The 27975-nt window shown below is 43.6% G+C and overlaps 2 protein-coding genes across 2 annotated transcripts in view; both read right to left on the reverse strand.

The window, feature by feature from the left end:
- Positions 1-19457, reverse strand: part of FAM171B (family with sequence similarity 171 member B) — a 39183-nt gene extending 19726 nt beyond the window's left edge. Inside the window, exon 1 of the mRNA XM_054177041.1 lies at positions 19185-19457. Within this exon, the coding sequence (XP_054033016.1) occupies positions 19185-19350 (166 nt within the window). The 5' untranslated portion in view covers positions 19351-19457. The remainder of the gene's footprint in view (positions 1-19184) is intronic.
- A 3938-nt stretch (positions 19458-23395) lies between these two features.
- Positions 23396-27975, reverse strand: part of ITGAV (integrin subunit alpha V) — a 52936-nt gene continuing 48356 nt past the window's right edge. Inside the window, exon 30 of the mRNA XM_054177014.1 lies at positions 23396-27908. Within this exon, the coding sequence (XP_054032989.1) occupies positions 27813-27908 (96 nt within the window). The 3' untranslated portion in view covers positions 23396-27812. The remainder of the gene's footprint in view (positions 27909-27975) is intronic.

Below are 27975 nucleotides of genomic sequence, written 5' to 3' on the forward strand. Positions count from 1 at the left end.
ATCCTCAGGGGTACCAGCACTACCCTTTGCATATAGAGAGGCTTCTGCAACTGTTTTACAGGAGACACTTTAACCCTATCCAGTCAAACCTGGGCATCTCCAGCCAAGCACTTTGTCCATCCTCAAGAGAAACTGTAACAGACTAGAAATCAGAAGAAAATGGAACACTGTTGCTTAAGTAATTGGCACCCATCAGGCTGCTGCTGAAAAAATCCCACCCAAATCAAACCCCAAACCAAACAAAAAACCAACCAACAACAAAACCCAAACAACATTCTGAGGGCTTTTCAAGCATTTTCTTTTACATTAATTTCCAATACAGCAAGAAAGACTCTCTTACTTCAGTAGCTTATGCTGTGCCAGGCACATGCAGATGAGAGTGACAGAGTCCTTAAGCATCTAGAAGAATAAATATTTTAACCCCCCCCCCAATAATAATTATTTACTAGAAGCTCATTCATGTTGATGGATGTGTTATTGCAGCACATAGTACAGTCCTCAGGTGGCCCTTCTTCACACCTTACTGGGGAAAAACCAAATCCAGAAATTCAGGGAACACATCCCACACTACCCTGACACCTCAGCTGCAAATCAAGACTAGGCTCAACCTTCTGAAACAAGCGGATACATGTGCTTTTAAGAGCCGACCAAACCAGCACTGTAGGAAAGATATAAACCAAACAACCTACTGTAATCTCAAAGAAAAACATCTCATCCTTGCTCCCACTGCTTTCTGCTCCTTTATTGCTCTCTAAAAGCCAGCTTCTCGAGTTCCTATTTCCTCACACCTTTTCATACTGTTCTCCTTTCTTGGCAGAGCTCTGCTCAGCTCCTTCCTCCCAGCATTTGCCCCATCCTGGAGTAATCTCTCAGATGATGAGTGCCCATAATATTTTAGCCTGTGAAATCAATGATCATGAAGAAAAAAATCAATACTTTTTCTAAAGATGAGGGGTTTTTTTGCAAGCTTCACAGACTAAAAAGTGAGTGATAAATGCATTGCATAAAATGAAATGCACTGAATCAACCCTCCCATCAGGATGTGCACTTTAAATGGCGACTCCTAACCTAGCAGACTGAAAAACTCCAGGGGATTGCCTGTGGCAAATCACCACATGATCCAGAGCAAATATCAAGGTGCTCTTTAAATTAGTAGGTCAAAGACTAATTATTCATTTAGTTCAAAACCCACTTTCATGTTGTAATGAAAGCGTACCAGACAGTATGGAGAAGCTAACCATCTACTGAAACACTGGAAGAAGCCTTACTATCTTTTATAGACACAGGTGAGGACTCTTTCCCTTCTAAAAGGGATTTTGGTAGTGAAGAGAAATGAAGATATAAATAAATCAATTTATAAATGAAAATCACACCACTTTAGAAATAAACTGTTTTTCTCAGTCATACATTCCAGGAGCTTTTCCCAGCTCCTGGGAATCATAAATATTGTGGGCTTAGCACTATGTCTTTACATACAATTAACACTGAATTTTTACTGAGGCTTTGGCAAAAAAAAAAAGGTTGTTCACCAAATTTATTTACTCACAATGATTTCATTTCACTTCCACAGAATAATTAGCTTCCTTTTGTACTAACAAATTTCAGGGGTTTATATTTAGAATGGTGTGTGCACATATACACAAATTTTAAGCCATCAAGAGGAAAGGAAGGGGTTTTGGGGCTGGTTTTTTTAACAAGAGGGAGGTAAAGAAAACTACAAAACATTCTTAACAGCAATCTTCAATTTTAGTTCAAATATTAGTTTAAGGTTATACTTCATTAGTGCCTTTGTGCTGAAATACCTTGCAAAGTAGTGAGCAGTCACCAGTCACTCAGAATGAAAGAACGTTAGAGGTCAGAAGGAACCTCCAGAGATCAAGTTCAACCCCCTTGCCAAAAGCAGGATCACCCGGGGCAGTCCACACAGGAAAGCATCCCGGTGGGTTTTGAAAGTCTCCAGAGCAGGAGGCTCAACAAACTGATTTCCCCACAACTTTTGGAATCCATTCCTCCAAATTCAGAGGCAACTTAAAAGAAAAATAAAATCCAATCAGGACTAAATATGGCCCACATTCAACATCAGTGAGCTACATCTGTCATGTTTTCAGAGAGGATGTACCTGCCTAGCATGAGCTAGTTCTTCAGAGAAGTGGCAGAGTTTAGAAGCCTGTAGTGTTTTTCCAACAGACATTATACACCACTCCAGCTGCCTACCTCCATGACACCCTTGCTCCACCTGGCTGCTGGAGCACTACCTTAGGTTAAGATTTTAAAGAATGATCACACCTCACAAACATTCCAACCTTTAGTGCTTGCAATTAGTTTATCGGGCTTGGATTATTTTGTGATCTGGATGGCCTTGGCTTTCAAAATCTGTGCTATTGCGCAAGGTAAATTAGCATTTCAGCTTTAATGTTAAGATTTGTTGTGTATAAGACTGGACTGCCTTAATGAGTATATGAAACAAACAAAACAACCCTTTTCTACAGCCAACAACTGAATAATACCATCATAATTGGCTACACTTCCAACCAAGACCTCAGATCAGATGCACAAAGAAACGCAGTAAGCATGACATTCATTCCACCAATGTTGACACATCCAAATATTGATGAAACTAAGGTCCTGCAAAATCAATAAAATAAACCAGATCATTACAGGCTGTATCCTTCATGATTACTACCACATAATCAATAAACACCTTCCTGGAATGATCAGGCTTGTAAGAACCATGCAAAAAAGTCATCAAGCTAATCCATAAAGCAGCTAACAACTCACTCACCTGTCCAATGGGAATGTACTCCGAAACACTTTCAAGTGCATCTAGTAAGATATGCAAGATAAGAAAGAAAATAAGAAATGCCCTGTAAATAGTTTAATGGCCTACCTAAGTAGGAATTATGAAATTCAGACATGAAAGCAGCTATGAAATGGAGATGGGATTTGTGCCCCCCTTCCCCCCCCCCATGTATTCCTTTAACATTGTGTGGGTTTGCTTAGGTCATCAAAGAAAATCCATAGGAGTGTTTTGAAGTATCTTGTCCTGCCATAAGGTACTCATTTGGGAAGTAGTTACAGGATGTTGCTGCAACCAGTAAAAGCCTTCTTCGTTCAGCTTACATATTAAAATCAGAATGTTTCACCACCCAAGACAGAACTTGAGAATTCACAGCACACAATACACCTGAATTTTCATTACAGAATCACATTGAGTACCTCTTGCTCTAATTTGGTATACTGGAAAAAATAGTAAGAATTTGAATAAAATTCAAAACTGGCACCTGCAAGTGAAGCTGTGACAATGACAATTACCATAGCAACTTCCCATTTTTATTTGCTGCTATTCTGTTGCATCAGCCAGTCTGCTCCTCAGAACTCTGGTTACCATGGAAGATGGAAGCTGAGAAATTCATCTTCCTGGGGCAAGGGAGTTACGCAGCAGACAAGATGAAATGCTGCAGTCTGCAGAGCTTCACTTATTTAGGAATCATTTATTTTAAGTACCATCTTCTGTAATCTTGTCTAAGTGAGATAAATGATTAATATTACCAGACCAAAAATCTTTAAGAAACCACAATCCTTATATGTGAAATAAAGATAAATTTTTAAATGAGCAAGTGAATACTGGCAACAGAGCTCCTGAAGGCTACAAAACAGAACACCTTTGCATTTCAGAAGCCATTATCATATATTTTATTTTCATCTGTTTACTCACGGGCTAAGGCTAAAATTGTAATGCTGCTTTTCTGTTTTGGGTTGGTTGGGGGTTTTTTGGGTGGTTGGATGGTTTTTGTGTTGTTGGGTTTAGGGGTTTTGGGGGGCGGCTGTTGGTTGGTTTGGTTTTTAATGGCCTTTGCGTCCATGCATCAGAGCTGAGGGAATGAAAAAATAGTACTAAAAATTCACACTTTGTATACAAAATACTAGGGGAAAAAAATGCAGAAGGAAAACATCACAATCTGCAGAACATTGTACTTTAAATATTCAGTCTTGAATCCCCATGTTGTATTATATACCTGCCAGAGAAATGGGCAGGTGCCTTTTAAGTAAACAGGGGGAAAAAATTAAATGAAATTGAGCAAAAAATGAAAGTGAATCATTCAGCATCATCTCCTTGACAAAATGAGACTACTTCTTATGGAGAATTTCTAATGATAGATCAAAACACCTGGACAGAGCAAGACTATTCCAGTAATGCTGCAGCATAAATCATCTGGATTTTAACCTGAGGGGTTAGGTACAGGATTTGTCTCATGTAGCTTTTAGTGGTGGTTACTCAGTAGAATTTGCTAAAGAAAAAAAAATAAAAATCTATCCAAGTTCAAACATCAGCTTTCAAATAAAATTCAGAGCACAATAAAGTAGTACCCTCTTCAAATGTGACATTTAATGGCCTGAAGGTTTTAACCTTAAGGCAGATATGCCTGTGTAAACTCAGCGGCATAACACACCCTACAGGTAGTAATTCAAACATCAGTGCAGGTTACTCACTGATCACACATGAAAGCTACCAACACATTCAGTGACATTGTTCACTAGCAGGCTGGTCACTATGCTGGAAATAATTTTCTTCCCTAATCACTGCAAAATCTCACACTGCTGCTTGAAGAGATATTTGCAGTGTGCCAGCAATGTTTGTCTTTCACTTAGAGGAACAGATCCTCTCACCCTCTGGAAGAAGGCCAGCGTGTAAAGCCATGCATGAAGAAAATAGAGTTGGAAGTTTAGATTCATAAAATGGTTTAGGCTGAAAGGGACTTAAACATCTAGTTCCAATCCCCCATGCCATGTGCAGGGATACTTTCCACTAGCCCAGGTTGCTCAAGGCCTCATCCAACCTGGCTTTAAATACCTCCAGGGAAAGCACATCCACAACCTCCCTGGAAAACCTATCCCAGTGTCTCACCACCCTCACTGTCAAGAATAACTTCCTAACCTCCAATCTCTCCTCAAGTTTCAGTCCATTCCCTCTCATCCTATCACTACAAGCCCTTGTAAAACGTCCCTTCCCGGATTTCCTGTAGGCCCCCTTCGGGTACTGGAAGTCCACTATAAGGTTTCCAACAGCCTTCTTTTCTCCAGGCTTAAAAGCCCCAACTCTCTCAGCCTTTCCTTACAAGGTAATTGCTTCAGCCCTCTGATAATATTTGTGGCCTTCCTATGGACCTGCTCCAGCAGCTCCACGTCCCTCTTATTCTGGGGGCACCAGAACTGGATGTAGTACTGCGGGTAGGGTCTCACAAGAGCAGAGTAGAGGGGACAATCAACTCCCTTTCCATGCTGGTCACACTAACTTTACAGGTGAAGGTTTTCTACCTGTAGTTCTATACATGTAGGACAGGAATTCCTTATTGCACTGATTAGGAAATCCATATTGCAGCACCAAAACAAGAGCATTCAAGAAGCTGCTGCTTCTTCTAGATATAAATGTTCATTAAAATCGAGTTTCATATAGCAAATTACTAACAACTATGAAACAGCAATAAATGTGACATTAGGTTTTAGAAAATGATTGCAGATTACAATTATTGCAGATTCCTACTAATAATTAATTAAAACTCCACAGATGCCATAAAGGGTTTTAAAAAAATAGAAGGATCTGTCAATTCAGACAACATGATAAAGGAAAACAAGAGACCCAAGACTATCCCCACAATTAAAGAATTCCTCTGCACATGTGGATACTGTCGAGGTAAGTGGCAATGCTGAAGTTATTCATGATTCACCCATTGGCACTTTGCATTCTTATTGCCACTCTGCAGCCAGCAAAGGATAAAGTGCCCCAGGATCCAGCTAAAGGACAGCTGCTAGAGATGAACCTGCTGCCCACTGTGTCCCCAGCATAGGCACACAAGTTGTCCCTTCACAGCAAGGGGATGAATTCCCGTAGGGAATAACTAGAAAACAACTTAGCACCATGGAAACCTTTCTGAAATGTTAGTAGTTTTATTGACACCAAGACTAAAAGTGGGATAGCAAGCCCCTTTTTTTCCTCCCAGAAAAACACCCAAATTCATTCAGTACCTCTGATATTGTGCCAGCTGGACTGGGAGGAAGCAAACCCATTTCAGTAGTTCTGAGACAATCTGTTCCATTCAACACTGAGGAATCCAGGAGACTGAAATGTTGAGGGTCAGGTTTTCTTTCTTCTTAGGGGAAAAAAAAAGTACAAAAAGGGGAACAGGAAAAGGAACCTGACAACTAATTAAGAGGCAAACAGCCCAACAAAGCACCAAAACTATGCAGTATCTCACAACTGTTTTGCTGCCCTTCTAATCCGGTCAACCGAATTAGAGGATTTTCTCAACACCAGTGGTCCACAATCCAAAGAATATCTCCCCTTCATCTCAGTAAGTTTTCTCCCTTCCTCTCAAACACAATGATATAAGCTGCTGTGATATTTACCACAAGGCATAATTCAGGTTATTAACAGCTTTTATTGTTCCAAACACAAACTCTATGAATATCCTGCATTTCCTCAACATAAGACCACTTCTTCCTTCTGTTCAGTCACTTCATGAAAGGCTTCAGAACAGAGGAAAAACCATTTTCCACAATGACCTGAAAAAACTTTTTGTAATTCCATTAGTGTCTCTAATAGCTGAAGAGGGCAGGCACCTCCTTATTATTCCAGTAAAATGGTCTCTATTTTCAAGTATCTTGACATCATCGACCCTTTTTCTAGTTTAGCTCACATTAGCACAAATTATCAACCACATTCACTACCTCATAGAAAAATAACTCCGAGGAGAATCTTCCAATCTGTTTCCATTGGGAGCCTTGCCCATGTAAAATCATTAAAAATAAATAATTAGTAATAAATTTGGTGCCCTGCCAAATTTTAGTATCCATTTCAGAGCCAACTGCATAAATCATATCTTTAAACAGCCCCAAATCTGCAGCAAAGGAGATCACTCAGCCCTCTTCCAAATTTTCCTAATGCTTTAGAAGAAAATATTCCACTCAAAATGAAATGCAGAACTTTAAGGAGAAATGTTAGCAGCTGACTCACTCTGTAGTCATGTCCAAGTCAATGATTTGGAGAGGGGACAAAATGCACCCTCAAAGTCTGTGCATGGTAGAGAGCCAAGGATGCAGTCCTTATCACAAAATCATGGAGTTTTAGAGGCTGGAAGGGACCTCCAGAGATCATCCAGTCCAATCCCCCAGCCAAAAGCAGGATCACACAGGGTAGCCTACACTGGAATGCATGCATGCAGGTTTTGAAAGTCTCCAGAGAAGGATACTCCACAACCTCCCTGGGCAGCCCATTCCAGTGCTCGGTCACCCTCACTGTAAAGACGTTTCTCCTCATGTTGAGGTGAAACCTTCTGTGTTCAAATTTGTATCTATTGTTCCTTGTCTTACTACTGTGCACCACTGAAAAGCACTTGGCCCCCTCCACTTGACACCCACCCCTCAGACATTTATAGACATTGATCAGATCCCCTCTCAGTCTTCTCAAGACTAACAGCCCCAGGATTCTCTGTCCGTCTTTGCAGAGCAGATACTCAAGTCCCCTAATCATATTTGTGGCTCTCCATTGGACTTTCCATGAGAGCTAGAGAGCTGCTCCAAGAGAGCTAGAGAGAGCTACGAGCCAACAAAGACCTCATGAAATTCAACAGGGACAAACAGAAAATGATGCACCTGATCCTTTTCAGCAGTACCTGCAAGAAACAGGGAGGGCAGACCTGGTGAGCAACAAGCTAAACATGTCAGGAGTGAGCCCTCAGACTTTCTAGGGTGATCAGCACACCATCCTACAGCCACAGAGCAGAAGAAACAAATCACCCCTCTTATTTAGCACTTGCTGGGCTGCATCTGGGAACTGCACTCAGTTTTCAACCTTGCAATGGAAAGGCTTGGGGGGACCTACACAACAGCCTTCCAATACCCATGGGTTTACCAAGATCAGAGCCAAATTCTCTGTCACGATGCATAGCAGGATAATGAAAGGCAACAGTCACAAATTGCAGGGAAGGATCTGACTGGACACAAGGGATTATTTTTTTGTCTCTGAGAATAAACAATCATTGGAATAAGTTGTCCAGCAGTGTCTCCATTCTTGGAGGCTTTCAAGGCCTGACAGGAAAGAGCTCACAGGTCTGAATCCTGTGCCAACTTTGCTTTAAGCAGATGGGACTAGAGAGCTCCCAATATCCCCTCATGCCTGAGTATCTCCCCAGTTCCAGATCCTTATAATCACTTCCAAATCACAGCAAACACCTAAAGAAAAACCCACAGAGAACAGACATCATCTTGACTCAATTCTGGTTTATACCTGGTGCTAATTCTGGCAAATCTGGCTGGATGTTTTAGTGGGAGTAAAACACCCTGTGACACTTTTGGAGCTCAATCTGATGTGAACTCTAAGCTTTATTAAGGAAATGGGATGAAAAGATACATTTTATCTTGCAGAGCCTCACTCAGTAACACTCACAATCAGGGAAAGCAGAAACATTGATGAGTCTGAAAGCAAAATCAGTTTGACTAATCAAAGGGTTGTCTGAGCATGCAACTAAAATAACCTAAGACACAACACCTGACAGCTACGTGCACACTGCAGTGGGAAAGCTCAGCCACTAGGTACAGGTAAAAGAATGATGAGACATAACAATGTTGACCAGAAGAAAAGATTTCAGAAGAGGCAGATGAACACTTAATGACCACCAAGAAAAACCCACCTATATTCAGCTTTTTCCTCCAAAACAAACTGCATGAAGGGCCAGTGCTCCAATTTCTGTAGCTACAGCTACGCTGTGTTTAGTGAAAGCACTCCAGCAAGAAGAGTTGCACAGGCTAAAGCACTCATTAATCGAGCGACACTCCACAGACCTTAGAGCGCTTTTGGGGTGCAGTGGCTGTGTCAATAATGCATTTCAACAAGAGTGTGGTGGGGACACGTTGAAGCCATTCTGAAGTTGTCTGTATTTTGTTGCTTCATCACCTCCTAATGCACATGGCTCAATATGTGCCTCACACTCATACCTCTAACTACCACATCATATTCAACACAAACCCTGCCACAGCTAACTGGCCCCCATCTACAGGTTACCTTGCTGGAGCTGCCAGTAGTTCAGGTAAGATCCACACCCAAACCAGCACATTTGTCAAAATGGAACAAGGACAGTCAGAAGGTAGAGCCCCAAGATTTTTGCTCTCTAACCCAAGAGCCACAATTTCGTTCCACATCATCTCAATGAGAGGCCACCTCTTGCACTTGTAGGACTTCACTGTCTTGGTACCTGGCACCATCAGCAGCAAATACAGAAAGCCAAAGCAAGAGGGGTCAGGTGGAAAGCCCACCAGAAGGACCTGACCCCGCAATCCATCTCCTTCAACTGCCTCACTTCCATGTTGTGAAGGGAACAATTGTGCCCTGAAGTCTGACTTGTCTTTCAGTCAGTCGAGACTTTCTTTAAGCCCACATAATGAAGCATAATCACAACCTCAGGGAAGAGAAAGAAGGACAAGAAATCAAGGGGGGAAAAGTAAGGATAGCATGGGAACCTGACAGGATTCATGCCTGCACTTGGTGAGCCCTAGAGGGCTTATACATGCACAGACAAGAAACAACATCACTCCCCAGCACTGCCAGTCCCCACAGATCACACAGGGCAGCTTCCAGAAGTTACATCAGATAAGAACACACATCACCAGGGTCCTGCCATGCATGCACCACAAAATGCAGACCTATTAGTATTTTGTTCACTAGCATACACAATATGCCTGCAGTCAGAGGGCAAGCAGAATCATTTGGGAAGTTAAGGCAGCTGATTCAGCTGAGATAGAATCACAGAATCAAACAGGATGCAAGAGACATCCAAGATCATCAAGTCCAACCAATCAGCTAACCCTAACTAATCAGGTAGACCAGGGCACTAAGTGCTCCATCCAGTCTTTTCCTAAATGCCTCCAGGGATGTCAACCCCCCCACCTGCCTGGGCAGCCCATTCCAGGGCTTGAGAGCAACCCTGAAAAAAAGGCCTTGGGGGAGCTGATGGATGAGAAGCTCAACATGAGCCACCAGGGTGCACTTGCAGCCCAGAAAGCCAAGCACATCCTGTGCTGCATCAAGAGAATTGTGGCCAGCACAACTCCCCCTCTACTCCACTCTAGTGAGACCCCACCTGGAGCACTGTGTCCAGTTCTGGAGCCCCTATTACAGGAAAGATCTGGAGGTGCTGGAATGTGTCCAGAGAAGGGCACAAGGATGATCAGAGGGCTGGAGCTCCTCTCCTATGAGGACAAGCTGAGAGAGTTGGGGTTGTTCAGTCTGGAGAAGAAAAGGCTCCAAAGAGACCTTCTTGTGGCCTTCCAGTATCTGAAGGGGGCTACAGGAAAGCTGGGGAGGGACTTTTTAGGATGTCAGGTAGTGATAGGACTGGGGGGAATGGAGCAAAATTAGAAATGGTTAGATTCAGATTGGATGTTAAGAAGTTCTTCCCCATGAGGGTGGCAAGACACTGGAACAGCTTGCCCAGGGAGGTGGTAGAAGCCTCATTCCTGGAGGTTTTTAAGGCCAGGCTGGATGTGGCTGTGAGCAACCTGAGGTAGTGTGAGGTGTCCGGGCCCATGGCAGTGGGGTTGGAACTAGATGATCCTTGAGGTCCCTTCGAACCATGACAATTCTGTGATTTTCTTCACATGATCTGCAGACAGCTGACAACTGCTCATGAAATTCAGAGCATACAATGAAGTTGGTTTAGTTTGGGTTCTTTTCTCTACATGATACGATTGCTGGTGCCACATGTTAGTCCTGTGTTCTGTTAAGAAGATATGTTTAAGGCAACTGATGCTTTGTGAGTGTCCTTCACACACACTGGACAGACCATGCCTGTTGATGTTTACCTCCCAGTCACAAGAACCTTAAGCCAGTGGGCAGTCCTAAGGATTAACTCATTCTCTTGAGCTATCCAACCTCAAGTTCCTGAGCACAGGTCATTTCAGCAAATATACTCTTACATTCCTGATCATGAAGCTGTGCGTGCTCAGATCAAACACCTGCTACCAGGAAAATTGCTTTCAAGCCTCACATTTCCTCCACTACAACTAGTGCTAGAAAAATAAAGCAAGAAATGCAATAGCTGCTTTGCAGCCTGCTGAACACAGCTGCCTGCAAGACATGTGTGGAAGATGACAGCTTAGGAGCACACATGAGGAGTGCTGGAATGCCTCTGGCAAGCTAGCCAGGGAGGAAGAGCTGGATCTGGTAATTTCATCCTACTGAACACAGAAATTCTAAAGTACAATAACCCCTGGAGTGCAATGGAAATTCTTCATCACAAAATATGGGTGTTCTTAGAGCTAGATTTATGAATTGGGTATTAAATGCAGCACCAGGAGTAATACAGAGGCCTCATCTGCTGTGTCACACCGTGCCTCAAACCCCCATTCGTCACAGAAGAATGCAGCAACGTGCAACTTGCAAGGCAAAGCAACCTGTGCTCCTTTTAAGTTTGATATGCCAAAAATTAAGTTTATTTTGAATAAACCTTCCTCTCAGATCTCTGCCTTCAAAGACTTCATCTACTGAGCTAGTTCACAGAGAAACCATGCTACAGATCCCCAGTGACCCAGATAGCATCTGCATTCCAAACCCTGAAACTGATTTTTTCCTCAGTCTGACAGCAATTCCATGAATGTTTTTATACACATCAACTGGCCTTTGATGGTGAACAGTCTGCCAAGAGATCAACAACAAGTAATAAGACTTTAACTTCAACAAAACAACTAAGAACTGCAAAACTCCCACCTTGCAAGAGGTAGGGAGCTTCCTGCCCTCATTCTTTACTCTTGCTTCCTGCCACTTCTCACCCTGTCACCAAGTCCTGTTTCTGTGGATGCTAAAACACAGCTCTGCCCTTGTCTCTCTCCCTTCCTTTTAATGAAAGCTGCTATCAAAGCAAGATTCTTGAAATCTGAGTTTTCTGCAGTCCAGAGCATGATGCTGTATAATATATTACAAGCCTGAATAAAAGCAAGCTTTCAGCCCAGGAGAGCTGCCTGCCTCTTCCGAGCTCCCCAGTACCTTTGGTTTATATTGATTCTTTTCCTGAAACATAAAAAAGCACATATTTTTTCATTCCTGTTCTGCTGTGGAAAGCCCCAAACTCCCCTTTTTTCTTGTATAAGTAACTGAGTGACCAAAATCGTGGACACATAAAGGAAATTAGCTGTGAATATTTCTTTTTCATTACCCATTCCTGCCGTGAACTGCGGATGCTTTATCACCCCTCAGTAGCCTAATGCCCTTCCTGATATTTCATTGCACTACTAAGCCCTAGATCAGCACAGAAAGCTAGGTCACTTAAGAACATCAGCTCCAATAAACCAGGACATGTCCAAGGCTTACATTCTTTCTCTACTTTCCCACCTAGCTGAGAAACCATTCTTGCAAACCTGGGAGGCTGAGAAAATGAGAAGATGTTTTCTGAGCTTATTGCCATGGGTCTGCAGGGGGTGTGCATGGGATACTTCCACACTTCTAGTTCACAACCAAAGTTATTTGTTCACTGGATTGGAAGTCAGTGTCATAGAATTGTTTTGGTTGGAAAAGAGCTCTAAGATCATCAACTGTTGACCTAACACCATCATGGCCATTAAACCACACCTTGAAGTGCTGTATCTACACAGGGATGGGGACTCCACCTCTTCCCTGAGCAGCCTGTTCCAATGCCCGGCCACTCTTCGAGGAAAGAAATTCTTTCCCAATATTGAATTCATTAAGGTTCTTTGTACAAGAAACAGGTAACAGAAGTTTACATCTGATAGAGCCAAAACAAATTAAAACAAATAAAAATAACACAAAACTCTGCAAACCATCCCCTCCATGTCCAAATAGAAAACTACTACTGCAATTAAACCCAGAAGCTTCTACAATTTACAAGGAAACTTCTTCCCTGACACCGATGATGTTTTAATAGGTACTGGTTAAGAAGGCTGTGCTGCTGGTTCCTTAAAACAATCAACCCCAGCGCTGATCTCAGGCAGCCCTGCCTCCCTGAGCACAAACTGCATCCTACATAATCACTCAGTCACAAAAAGTACTGCATTTCCTTCTGTGTAGGACTGCTACATAATCCCCTATACAGCTGTTAACTCCTCAGCCATGTACTTGGGGTCTCTATCTGTGACACAAGCTCCAAAGCAGAACCGAATTTATTGCTGCCATTACAAACCCCTATTCAGCGACCACAGAGACAGCAAGCCACAAAGGTTGTTCCACCAAGCAACAAACAAGCCAGTCACACAGCACTCAAAGTATTGTTTTCTTTTCAGAAGTGCATTGTGATGTAGTACCACTCAAATTCATCCCCAGCTTAACAGAAAAAAAAATGGCAATACCCAAGTACCACCTACGGACCGATACAAAAGTCCTTAGGAACAATATTTCACCACTAGAAACACTGAAAACAAAGTCCAGACACTAGTGGCATCCCCCAGGGCTCAGTACTGGGGCCTGTCCTCTTTAATATCTCCTCTTTATGATCTGGATGTGGGGATTGAGTGCACCCTTAGTAGGTTTGTACCAAGCTAGGTGGCTGTGTCAATCTGCTACAGCGTAGGGAAGCTTCATAGTGGGAAATGGGAGTAGAGTGTCCTGCAGGAGTAGAGAGGTGATTGTCCCCTTGTACTCAGCCCTGGTGAGGCCACACCTTCCATACTGTGTCCAGTTTAGGGCATGTCAATACAAGAGAGATGTGGAGGTGCTGGAGCCAGCAGAGAGAAGGGCAAGGAAGCTGGGAAAGGGCCTGGAGAATAGTTCCTATGAAGAGTGACTGAAGGAGCTGGGGCTGTTTAGTCTGAAAAGAGGAGGCTGAAGGGAGACCTCATTGCTCTCTACAACTACCTGAAAGGACATTGCAGAGAGGCTGGTGCTGGTCTCTTCTCCCAGGTAATTAGTGATAGAACAAGAGGGAATGGCCTCAAGCTGCAACTGGGTAGGTTTAGATGGGACATTAGGAAGAATTTTTTCATGGAAAGAGTGGTCAGGCATTGGAATATACTGCCCAGGGAGGTGGTTGAGTCTCCAAGCCTGGATGTGTTTCAAAGTTGGTTGGATGTGGTGCTTGGGGCTATGGTTTAGGGGTGAACCTTGTAGAGTAGGAATCTTGGGTTGGAAATGACCCTCAGCATCACCAAGTACAACCAAATTTTTCAGTGATTTCTGTGATTCTGCTGTGATCTGGACAGCTTAGACTGATGGGCCAAGGCTAATAGTATAGAGTTCATCAAGGCCAAGTGCCAGGTCTGGCACCTGGGTCACCATCAACCCCATAGTAAGCTAGAGACTTGGGGATGTGCGGTTGGAAAGCTGCAACTTGGAGAGGGTCCTGGGAGTATTGGTTGATAACTGACAGAATACAAGTCAGCAGTGTGCCCAGGTGGCCAAGAAAGCCAGTGGCATTCTGGCTTGGATTAGAAACACTGTGGCCAGCAGAACAGAGAGGCAACCATCCCCCTGTACTCAGCACTGGTGAGGCCACACCTCAAGTATTAGGTTCAGTTCTGGGCCTCACTACAAGGAGGACACTGGGCTGCTGGAGCATGTCCAGAAAAGGGCAACAAGTCTGGTGAAGAGCTTGGAGCACATGGTCTACAAGGAGCATCTGAGGGAGCTGGGGGTGTTCAGTCTGGAGAAGAGGAGGCTGAGGGGGAGACTTCATTGCTCTCTACTACTCCCTGAAGGGAGGGTGGAGTGAGGAGGGGGCAGCCTCTTCTCCTTGGTGGCAAGCGGCAGGACTAAAGGCAGTGGTTAGAAGCTGCCCCAGGGAAGGTTCAGGCTGGATATTAGGAAACACTTTGTCACTGAAGGGGTACTCAAACATTGGAATGGTCTGCCCAGGGCAGTGGTAGAGTCACCATCCCTGGAGGAGTTCAAGCATTGTGTGGACCTGGTACTTAAGTTCATGATTTAGTGTTGACCCTTCAGAGCTGGGTCAAAGGTTTGACGGACAATCTTTGACATCTCTTCCAACCAGATATATTCTGTGATTAGAAAAAGCACTAAGTCACACAAGGATGTGTCAGAGAGACATTTCTGTACCTCAAATAAAAAGGAAGCAGGAGAAAGCTGTCTCCTTGAACAGTCAAGAATATGACAAACAAAAGACTTAAGAAAAATCTTAACTAGATTCCCCTTGTGTAGAAAGCTGCTTCACATCATATAGCAACTCATCATCACATGCAGCTAGACAGGATTGAGAAATGGGCACAGAATCAAATTCCACAGGCAGCACCCAGGCAGTGTATTTGTCTCCAACAGGTACAAAAGTAATCTCCTATTTTCTTCTGGGTTTGCCAACAATCACATCTTTAACTCATTTCACTGGTCTCAGCAAACAGAACTAACTGAATAAATACAGACAGCAATTCCATGTCTCTCCTCTGGTCAGGATCTCTATTAGCTGCTCCCCTGCAAAAATTCAGCTCATCTTCCCATCACATGCAAAGCCAACAGCCTGAACAACCACCACAAAAAAAAGTAAAATTCATTTCTTTTCCCTTTAACTCTGGATTGTGAGGCAGACTGAGAATGGTCTGCAACAAACCAATGGTAAACCTTTTCTTGTTTAGGCTGGGATTACCAAAGGCACGGGGAATACCCACAGCACAGCACGTGCAGGTGGATGGCAGAAACTTGACTAAATCACACCTATTGTAAAACACACTTCAAGTCTCATTTAAGGTCTCAACATGGCAAAGGATTCAGAGATGAAGATGGTGTATGTCACTCTATGTGCTGACTACACATAATGTGACAGCTTCTGCTTACACAACTGCTGCTCTTTCCAGAAGCATCTTGTTCATTCAGGAGATGTCAGATCCGACACAGAACTGATGCAGTTAGGTATTGCTTATTCAATTAATGCTCTCTGCTGTGTTTAGGGCCCAATGTCTGCACTATAAAGAGAACAACAATGCAACACACACAGAATATCCCAAGCATTGTGGACATGAAGGAACACAACCTGTACCTCCTGCAAAGAATGCATTCCAAGAAAGATAAACAAAAGGGAACACAGAACCAAACCACATATGCCTGGATCAAAGCCAGGACTGTAATTTGCTGAATTCTGTGCTCAAGCACACCAGCCTCAATGCTCAGTATTTGAAGCTCCCAGTGACTTCTGCACACCAAAAGCCCAGATTTCTAAACTGCCACAGAAAAAATGGAAAAACACACTACAAACAACAAGGAACCAAGACAGGTTCTCCAGCAATCACCACCCTAACCAGAGAGGCCTGTTTCTCTCTCTCTCTGAATATGTTTGTTCTAAAATTTGGAAGAACAACTACATCCATTAGAAAACATGAGTCAGAGTAGCTCCAGGAACCAAATCCCTCTTGTCATGTCTTCTCCACCTCATCTTTAGGATGTAATTATTTGTTGAGTCAGTGCTAAGTTTTCTGTTGTTTTTAAGGGCAGAGAAAGAAGGGGTGAAAAAAATCAACAAACCTATTCAGCCATGATGTGCTTCTCACCGCTACATTTACACGTCAGCAGCACTGTCTGCACCCCAAACCTCCACACACAGCTGTGCTGACTTTAGCATCTCTTCCCAGACAGCACGATAATTGCACTGGCAGAAGTCTGTTAATCCAGGAGGGAATTGATCTGTAAAACTGTATAATTAGCTTTGACAGAACAGGGACATCGATACGGGAACATCAAACGACAAAAGGTTGTGAACTCTAACCTTAGCTCTGCACCTTCTCTGCTTTAGGAGCAGAAGGCTCCTTTGGTCTAACAACATTCGAGTCACAAACACAGCAAAAATCCAAATTTAGCCAGGCTCCTCCTTACTTCCAGAAGCCACCTTTTCCCCTGGCAGCTCCCAGCACTGGACCTGCAGCTGTTGCAGGAGTGGCCTCTTCAGAGCATTCCCCTCCGGGATTAGTAGCCTGCCAGTCTTCAGCTGGAAAGGCAACAGCCACTTACCCTGACTACTTTTTGCTGTAAATCATCAAAAGATAATTCAATGGAAGAAGACATTAGGATCTGACAAATATGTATCTGGACTCAGGATCTTCCTTTTCAACATTTCGAAAATACTGAGGGCAAAAACTGCTGCCATGCTTTACTGAAAGGAAACACCACACAGAAAACAAAGGTGCTTAGCAGCTTCTTCAGAGCAATGGCAATTCTGGAGCAGTGATTAGCTTGTCTTTTAATCAAAAGATGAATCATTACTGGCACTTTTTAATTTACTTTTTTGATGACAGAAACAAATATAATAACCCAGATCATTTAGAAAGCCAGCCATAGACAGCAGAAACAAACGCTGAGGATCAGCTTAAATGATCATTTCAAACACTGATAAATTGGGGTTGATCATGAAAGCTGCATACTACAAGAAATCTTGTACCTCAAAACCCATGAAGCATAATAAGCAAATAAAAGAAAGCAACAGAAGCCAGGCACGTGGCTCTGCAACAGCAAACCAGCAGCATCAGCATCAAACCAGTACCAACAAAGATTTTGGCCAGGGCTGACAATAAGGAGGCAACAGAGCTTCTTCAAAAGAAATCAATACCTGAAATCAAAGAGGATTACTCAATCACAAAAAGTCTCCTCGTTTGTTTTTTTTTTGCCACTCAATTTTTAATGAGCAAAATGTTCACTGCACAACTTAGAAACGCTGCCAATGCCTTTTAAGTGGGGCTTGCTGGTGATTAATGGGATATTCCTCTAAAAGCATCAGAAGAAACAAAATAATGAAAAATCATCAGTTCAAAAGGAACATCAAGAACCAGGCTGCTCACCAAATACCCTTCTTCAAAGTCCTGCGGTTGAAACGTCTGGAAAAGAAAACAAGAACAAAACCCCAAACAAAAACACCCCCCCCTTCCCCCCCAAAACAAAACCCAAACCCACACACGAAACCAAAAAGCCAAACACAATATTTTAAGCATCTCTCAGGAGAATTTAGGAGACTTCATATTCTACAACACCCATTTTGTGATCCTACATTTTGGGGAAGCTACAAGCAAAGAGCATAATTCAAGATTTTTGCTCATATTTCCCAATTAACCTACATGCTTTGGCAGCTTTATAAATTGGCTTCACTTCAGCAAAATATTAACCATATGCCTAGAAACTAAGAACATTTTATACCTCCTTGAAGTCAACTACAAATAGAAATATGCATAGATGTTAAAAATGAACCATACACTCTAGTGATATGCCCAAACGGAGCCTTGGTGCTCAAAGGTCTTAAATAATTCATGTTTGAAACCATCTTGAAATCCTTTGGTGAAAGGCAGTATGTCAAGAAAAACGCTGGGTTTAACCTAACTGAAGCCGCTCAGGCTTCAGAATAAACACGTATTTGTTAAACTCGGTGACAAGACGAACACCTTATCACTTGCCTCTGCTTGGCAAAGGGGCAACCTCACGCATCTGACCACAACATCAAGGCCTAACACTGAAATAAGCATCTGATGTTCACACTCTCAGCTATCGGCCAAACCACCTTATTGCCTCATTCTGCAGAGGAGATGCAAAAACTAATGAGCTCACCAGCCCCATACCTCATCTGATAGGCTTAAGACGCACGTGTATCAGCTTTTACTTATTTTTATATGGATACAGACATCAATATATGTATACTGCCTCGCTGTATATTATATATGGACACTTATCCCGCTCTGATGACTTCTGGCAGCAAACAGGACCCCACAGAGTCAAGATACCCCCGAAACCCTCCTCTGCTTGGCACTTGAGGAAGCATCCCCAGCTAGGTTGGACACCGGCTGCGCCATGCCCGGGTGGTTTTTCCCCTGCCGGTGATACGCTACGGCAGCTGCATACAGATCCCTGATATTAAAGATGGATCCTGCTCGCCCCGCTCAGCCGCCACGGCTCCTCTACCTGCTCCAAGGGAAACGCCGCGGCTGCTTCTCCGCGTTGGGAACGACGCCCGACCCCCCCACGGCAGCGAACAACCCACACGGTGACGGGCTCGCAGCGACACGGCGGCAACGGGTTCAGACCCGGTGCTCTTGGGCAGCCCGGCGCGGGGAGCACCTGAGGACGACGCGGCCCCCACCGCGGGGGCAGAGAGACGCGGCGGGGCTGAAGGGACCCCGACGGCGCGGGCCCGGCGAGGCGAGGCGAGACACCTCCACAGCGAAGGCGGGAAACGGGGGCGGCGGTGGAGGAGGGGGATCAGTACCTGAAGCCGCCGTGGCGGCGGGGGCTTCCCCCGGCAGCGCCGCCCGCTGCTGTTGCGGGCGGGTGGCGGCAGCTGCGGCGGCGGCAAGAGGTGGCTGCCCCATCAGCAGCAGCGCGGCCGCCAGCCCCAGGAGCAAGGAGGAGAGGCGCCCGCAGGTCCCCGGCATGGCGAGCAGCCCGAGGGCAGTGGAGGCATATTGCGGGCGAGGACGCAGGCAGGAAGCCGGGACCAACGGCTCCGGCGGCAGCGGCGGGACTGCGGCGGAGAGCGGCAGCCGAGGGCCCGCCCCCAGTGAGCAGCGGGGCGGGGCCTGAGCCGGGGCGGGGAGACGATGCCGGTGAGGGGGGTGCACGGTGCCGCCGAGGCGGGGGCCGGAGGGCGACGAGCTGGTATCTGTGGCTTGGTGGCGTATGGTCTGGTGTGGCGGCCCTACACCTCTCCGCTGGCAGTTGTGCGGCCTCGAAGTCCGGCGGAGGACTCTCCTCAGGAGCTTCGCCTTCGCCTCGTCTGGCGGCGGAGCGTGGCGCGCTCGCGATCTGGCGGAGGTGAGGGAGAGGCGGGCCGGCCGGTGCTGGGGCCTTAAACCCTGTTATCGGGGAAATTAAGCAGCGCCCTGTCGGCTTTCTTTCAGCCCTCCGACCCGACAGCATTTAAGTCGATCATAACGCTTGTTGCTGAGGGTGCTAAAGCACGTTCGGTAATCCTGGTGCAGCACGTCCTGCTGCGGGGCAGACACGGGGATGGTCGTGTGTCAGCTGGAGAATCGCCTTCACTCCGGCGCCGGTGAGTGGCCGTCGTAGTGGCAGTCATTGCAGATAGTTCCTACGCTTTGATTCTGGAGAAAAGGAGGCTCAGGGGAGACCTCGCTCTCCACAGCTCTCTGAGAGAAGGTCGTAGTGAGGTGGGGCTTGGTCTCTTCTTCCGAGTAACAAGCGGTGAGACGCGAGGAAACGGCCTGAAGTACACACACACACACACACGAGCCAAATAATTACTTACTTGATGTGGAACTCTCCCCCAGCAGCTCACAACGAGAGGTTCTTTGGAAAGCTCAGTGCTTACTGGCTCAGTTAACCTCTCTCACTCAGCTTCCTATTTCAACCTTTTAGCTGGGCACTGTGAAGAAAAAGAGGCACAAGTGCTGGACTCATTTTGAAATCCTCACAACACTGCCGTGTGCTCAGGTGAAAGAAAGGGTCTCCCAAGAGACTTCTCCCAGCTCCCTCAGCCTTTGTAGCAGAGGTGCTGCAGCCCCCTGATCATCCTTCTCTTCCCCAACTCTCTCAGTCTGTCCGCACAGGAGAGGTGCTCCAGCCCTCTAATCATCATCATGGCCCTTCTCTGGACATGTTCCAGCACGTCCACATCTGCCTGGTAATAGAGGCTCCAGAACTGGACACAGTACTCCAGGTGGGGTCTCACGAGAGTGGTGTAGAGAGGGAGAATCATCAAACTTGTAAGTTTATTAGATGAAGCAAACCAGATTGACTGTGAAATACCTTTTGAGAAGGGCTGCTGACAGCACTGACCCAGATTCTTCATGCACAGGAGACCATAGATCCATGAGATGTTATACTTTTTAACAACAAAAAAGAGGGCTCATTTTTTCCCCATGTTCTTAAAATTACATGAACTGGCAAGTAACAAATATATGAATGTATTCATATGTAATCAAATATTAATGTATTCATTATTTACTTACAAACTCACTACTGACAGAGGGATACAATAAAATATCACTGATGTATGCAGCATCAGAAACCTAGACAATGCAAAGCAGCACAACTCAAGTGGGAGCAGTGGAGTTGTGCTGATGGTAATAGCTTCAAGCCATGGGCCATCGTTTTGTTGAAGGTGAAAAGCCAGCCATGCCTTGCTGCTGTGATGAGGCAGCTGGTGTCACTAATTTCTCCATAATGCATTAATCTGGAACTGCTGAGCAGCTGTAGTGATCACACCGTGCTGGTAACTGACTGAGGGTGTCTTGTTTCACAAACACCAGGCCTGCGTTGGCTGTGGTGTGCACCGAACAAATGGTCGGTCATGATTTGACTACTGCTGTTATCTTATGCACGTTAGGTGTAGCTACTCTGTGGTCACTGCAAGTTGCTAAATGAAACACAAACACCAGCTCTTTATGTTTTCAGTGCCCTTCTTGTTTATTTTCTTGAGGTTGACATGGTCCCCTTGTAATCCAGAGAACTCTGGAGTTTTTCTAAAGGGTTCAGAGGCACCAACATCTATTCTAAATAAGCAATGTAAAGTGGGCTTGGAGATGGCCTCACGCTGCACCAGGGGAGGTTTAGGTTGGATATCAGAAGGGACTTCACTGGAAAGGCTCTCACTGGAACAGACTGCCCAGGGAGGTGGTTGAATCTCCATCCCTGGAGGTGTTTAAAACACAGAGATGTGATGTTGAGGGACAGACTTCAGCACCACACTTGGCAGAGAGACATCATGATTTGATTCGATCTTAGAAGTCTTTTCCAACTGAAACAATTCTGTGATAAAATAAACACATATGTTGTTATTTGGATACAAAAGATTTGCTGTCACCCCACTCACAAAGCTATGAATGTTAATCAGAAAGAATGTAACCTTAAAATTAGCCTAATAATGAGAACAGAAACACCCCCTTGCTGAGAAGTTCCCTAACCAAAGGAGCAGCATTTACCATTTGCTACAGTAATGGGGCAGCTATAAAATCTGAAATATTTTTGGTATGCAAAAATACTTGCTAGGAAATTTGGTTTCTGGTGATTGTGGTGGTTGAGAGGTATTCAAGGTGAGGCTTGACGAGGCCCGGGGCAACCTGCTCTAGGTGAGGATGTCGCTGCTGACTGGATGACCTTTGGAGGTCCCTCCTGGCCCAGACTGTTCTATGATTGCTTGTGATTACAAGATGTTTTGACTCAAGGTTAGTGTGTGCCATGTTAGCTGAGACCATGAAAGTTGTGTGATCTTCTCAGATTTAATAGGTACCTTGGGACAGCAAACATATACTAAGAAATGCTTTCAGGTGAATTAAAATGCACTCTAAAAAACATACTTAAGATTAAAAAAAAAAAAATACCAAAACCCAAACAAGAGAATTCCTGTTAATTAAGAGGTATTTTATTCCAAAATTCCAAACATCAGAATCAATCAATACTTAGATTTCTTTTTTTTTGCAGTTTACCCAATCACAACTGCTTGCAATTGCATACGTGTGTAGAAAAATACAACCTAAGAACATCAAATTAGGATGAAAAGGAGTTGAAAAGAAAATCTTAGCTTAATGGCTACGTGTTTGGTATCGGTACAAAATTGCTCTGCCACAACACCCCTTTGTTTTTTTTCCCCCCAAGATTTATAATTTAATAAAAATAAGGTGACTTCAGACATATATTGCTCTCCTTAAATGTACCAAAGACCTTTGAAACAAGTTCATACTTACTGAAAATATTCCCATTTGCCTTAACAAGTATTTACTACATGACTAAGAAACCCCAAATGCAGCACACTCATTAGTAGGTTAATTTTCTGCTTGTGCAAACAATGCTCTACTGATTTAATGCACGAGCAAAACCAACAACAACAACAAAAGGCAAAAAGACTCTGTTAGGAAGAAATAAAATGTTACATTGCCAACATATTTGTGTCATAGCACGTACAGGTTTCCTTCATGGACTAGAAAGGGCCACCTAAACCTGTAGAAGTTTCCATAAGATTCAAACACTACATTATATCTTTATTTATTTGCAAAAGCCAAGGGTCAAGTTGTTTAGCCTTAATGCATCATACTTTGAGAAGGTCATTGCATGAAAGGTTAGAGTTTCTGTGTAATATAGACTACTCCACACACTGGAAAAACCAGACTGAAATACTAAATATGATAAGCACATGGAGCAGTAGTAGCATTACAGACTCAAGCCCATTATTGTAGTCTCCAGTCAAATCTTCCACACTGGACTTAAAGAATGTTGTACCAATCCTCAGTAACTCCAGAGTTAGTAAGGGATGCTCTTTAGAATATACATCATGTTTCACCCAATGTGGGTCATCAAAACTTCCTATGCTGTCATTCATTTATCACCTCAACTTAACACGCTGGTTTTGTTAATGCCTTTAAAAACACTGAGCTCTGCAAGTTAACAAACGCTGTTAAAAACAGTGACCACTGCAAGTCAACAAACACGACATCCCTTCTGAGGCAGGGATAAACAGAGCTAGAGCTGATCACATTATATTGCACTTGGGAATTAGAAGCCAGAGATTCAGTACCACAGAGTTCAGATCCCACCCAAGTCAGTGAGGGCTCCTGGGGCTCAGTGTATCGCTGGGATCCAAACTGTGGGGTGTGTTTGTCACAGGAGGCCACTGCCGACTGACAACCGATGGGTTCTTCCCATCTGGGACACAGACACCCCAACAAAACAATCTCTGTGCTGTGAGGCTTATCTGTGGTCTGTCATCACCTTTTATTTTCTGGATTTCCATTTTCCTTTCTTCAAATCCTGGTTTTGTTTGGTTTTATTTATTTTCTTCATGACAGCCAGCAGCACCGAGCACAGAGGGTCACTTCCACAGCCAGTGGCAATGAAATGTCAGGTTGTCTCTGTCTTTGTTAAACCGTGGAGTAGGTTTTAGTCTGGACTGGAGGCAGAAACTGACTAGATTTTTGCCAGGGTCATGTTGCCCTGTGAGTGTTCTTGAAGGTCTAGGAAAAAATACTGCAGGGCTTATGCCAAGTTAACTCACAGCAAACCCAAATGTTGCAAAAGTGTGTTAAGTGCAGCATGAATCCTTCAAACCACCCAGAACGTGCTGATTATTGCTGCAATAGTTTCAAAGTACCCGTGAGAGTTTACCTTAGACTATTTAAGCATGGACACAAGCTTAGAGACAACTAAGTATGCAAAATGTTTTCTTGGAATCAATGTTTTATACAGAAAGAGCACATATAATAAACTTCCTTGGAGCTTCCACAAACGTCATGTGAATCAAAGATCAATGTACAGACCAACATTTAAGATGGGAAAATGGGAGATACCAAATTCTAAACCTGATACTGATATCTGCAAGTGTTTCCTCAAAGATCTGAACTCAAACTGATAAATGCAGCCCCTTATTTGACTTTGCAGCCGTGCTTCTCCAAAAGCCATCTCCACCATTTCATAGTCTACTGACAGAAACATAAACCTATACATTAGGTTCCTCGCTTTGTGTTTCCTAAACGTGGTGAAATGCAGTAATAGATTAACATGCACTTGGAAATAGAAATCACTTCTTATATGTTGGTCATGAGATGCTGCAAGAAATGCCAACTGGAGTACTTAGAGAATTTTGTGTTTCATTATAAAAAAGATACAGCTCCTTTTAAATGTTTCCACTAAATAATTACATAGCTGTTGATTTTATAGTCATGAAAAACAAGCTTCTGAAACATGACTCTCAAAAGAGGACTAATTCTGTATCGTATTTACTTTTTTAATGCTTGCAGTATGCATCTTATGCACATCAGTTTTAACTCAAAGGCATTAACTGCATTCCAAAATGCGTATTTCAAGTTTCTGTAAACATTTTTACATCATTCTACAATATTTGCTCTAAGAAAACATCAGTGCCTGTAAGCCAGTATGAAATTTATACTGACACAAGCGTTCGTACACAGTCTGTAATCTTACTGCCGAGTACAGAATGTGACATCAAATGTTCCCTGCACCCTCGTTCAGGAACACATCCTGTTCAGCATCTATTTCAAACACAGATGTTACTTTCAACTGAATTTGGAGTGTTAGGTCTATGCCCACTAAGTAACCTGTATCCTTAATTTATCTATGCTACTCTTTTATTTCTAACCAAGCTGGAAATTAGTGGGAGAAGCAGCTGTGTGCTTCTACTCTCCAATAGAATGCAAGAAAATAAAAACCACTTAAATAAATCTTACTTTATGAGACTTCAATAAATGGAAGAAACTTTCCTTTAGCTACAGTAGTTGTACCAATAAAATGTACCTTTTCATCCTGAAAATCAGCACAATGAGAGAGTTTCCAGTTGCACAGTATAAAATGAAGCTGCAGTTAGCACTGCCATTAACACCACTACGGGATCCCTTCCCTGCAAGCTGAAGAGATCTCCATCGTGGCTATTGTACTGTAATTTACTTTCATCTCCTTATAATGCCTAGATGTGCAAGTAGTCTAATAAATTTCAAGTCAACACTGTGTACATGTAATGAAAGCACACATGTAAGAATTAGAGCTATAATCTGTCTGACAGTCTCTTAAACCTCTTAACCTACTAAGATTAAGACTGGGTAAAAACAATCTCCTTACATGTAGATAATCAGTCAGCAAAGTGTGTGAGCTAGAAGCCTGTGTAAGTAACTGAAATTGTATCTTATAAAATCACATTTTGAGGCCAGGATCAAAGGCTGACTCCTGATTCTTTACTATATTACTATTAACAATACTGGAAGTAAAAAAAAAAACAACAAAAAATACAATGCTGGCCACACTGAAGACCATGAAAATTCAGTGAAAGCAGTATTGTGCCCTATACTCTCTCATATAAACTCATCCTACCTAAACAAACTGTCTAAAACAGAAACATGCAAATGGATAAATATGCAAGCCTGTATCTGATACACATACTGGCCCCCACAGACTTTGTGCTGTCTCTCTTAATGACTCAAATGCCACCACGGTTCAGCGAGTAAGAATGGGCTTAACAACAAAAGCCATTAGTGGAAAGGATGCAGAAATGAGAGCTGAATCAAACTGTTCATCATTTCAGATAACTGGGGGTTTACTGGGCAGTGCAGCGTCTATGGGAGCGATGCAGCTTCGAACAAAAACTCCCAAGATACAAAACCAAACCAAACCAGAGGTTCTGTCCTTCTAAGAGCTGGCCTACATGGAACTCGCACTGTAAAATTACAGTACAAGTCTTCCTTTCTGTATGTGGCTGCATACAGGGAGTTTGTAAAGTAAGTTATTCTCTTTTTGGAGCAGAGAATAAACAAATGTCATATAAGGCACCTTTGTAACAGTTTAAGTACATCCACAGTAAGATGTGTGCAACACAGCTACACGTGGTTCCAAGACAACCAACCTCCTAATCTGCAGATAACACATCTACTGAAATGCATACAGACAGTGTTCTTGTGGTCTCTTTTAAGCATAAGAGGCATCATTTAACCACACCAGTGCAAGGGAAATAACCTAGGAATGGCATAAACCCATGGCTTTAAACTACTGAACTTTTGGTACGTTTGAAAACCAAGGCAATAAAGTATCTTAGTGTCTGGTAATGAAATGTCTGGAATGCAACAAAACGTCTTGTGCAATGAAATGTACAATGAATGAAGCTACAAATGAACAAAATGAAATAAAGTCAGATCAACCTTCTCTTTTCAACCCCTTTCGCCTTCCCAGCTATACTCTGCTTCATTTGACAGGCTCACTGTTCTCTCAGGGCACGTGGCATGATTGTGGACAAAGTCCTGATGTGATCTAGATGCATTTGGCCAGCATACAGTCCGCTTTAAACAATCCCTGTATTACTCCAGCCTGTGCTTGGACGTGGTTAACCACAGAATGTGACACTTAACAACAGCTTCTTTACACTGCAGCAGGTGTAAAGTATTCCCTCCACTTTTCTGCCAGAAACCGAAATGTGAGCCAAGTAACATACCGGCTTAACTTCAAACGCTGTGGAAGCTTGACTTGTGAATGTAAAGGCTGTGGGTTTTCTCATGAGACACGTGTGTTGACAACCACAGTCCACTACCTTGTCTCTGGCAGTACCTGAATGACTTCCATGCTGCCGAGAGTTCTGTGGAGCACCTGTGTCCCACTCCAGGGAAATACACAGCAGAGTCTTTGGATCTAACACTGAATCTTGTCACTAGGCCCCATAGAAAGTACACCATCCTCAGCTTTCTCTTGCTCGCTTTTGTTTCTGTAGGTCTCATTTCTGTAGTAAGAGACCTAGGACCTGGAGAACAACAGCTGTAAAGTCTAGAGGGAAACTACAGGACAGCTGACCAAGGAGGAAGAGAACTGCCATGCAGAATAGGCATCAGATGCGAATGGTTCCACCCAGTATTTTGCGAGCAGGAGGAACATCAGCAGCAGAGTTAGTGGGTCAAAGAATGTTTCTCAGTTTTGTAAGACAAGCTGCATTCATATTTTTGTACAACTAGCTTTCAGGAACTAGGAAATGAAGTGTAGTGTACTCCAACAAAAATTACCAACTGAGACTAAATGTGTCATCCAGCAAGGATCTATGGAAGCCATTGGCTTCGAGAGCGAATGCAAAATCTGCATAGCAATTCACGTAACGTTGGTCCAGGAATCAAAAGAAAAGATGGTGCCTCCTACATCCCAGTAAGCAAAGTCATGGCACTACATATTACTGATTTTTTTCACACACAAATCAGTGCAGCTGTGTTAGTCACACGTATGAACATAATGCAGAAAGGAGGATTTCAATATGTTGCTCTTATTGTGTAGGTGCTGATACCTTCTGAGACCAGCAGCTTCGCAGTCACAAGAGTCTGTTTTCCTTAAGAGGGAAACCAATAGTCGTAACCAAGATGTAGGCATGGTGAAACTTCAGAGTGTCTTACAGATAAAACTCTGCTTAAGCTTCTGAGGTTCCTTCCCCATTCTCGTGTGGTTGCAGCTGTTCTCTTTCTTGCTCTTCCTGAGGTGGTCTCACACGTTTGAAGAATCCCATCTGTGACGCAGAGAAAACCAGGGACATCGTGACATGATCTTTGAATAATACACCCACAGAAACATGA

This window comes from Dryobates pubescens, chromosome 37 (genome assembly GCF_014839835.1).
Source record: "Dryobates pubescens isolate bDryPub1 chromosome 37, bDryPub1.pri, whole genome shotgun sequence".
NCBI classification, from domain to species: Eukaryota; Metazoa; Chordata; class Aves; order Piciformes; family Picidae; genus Dryobates; species Dryobates pubescens.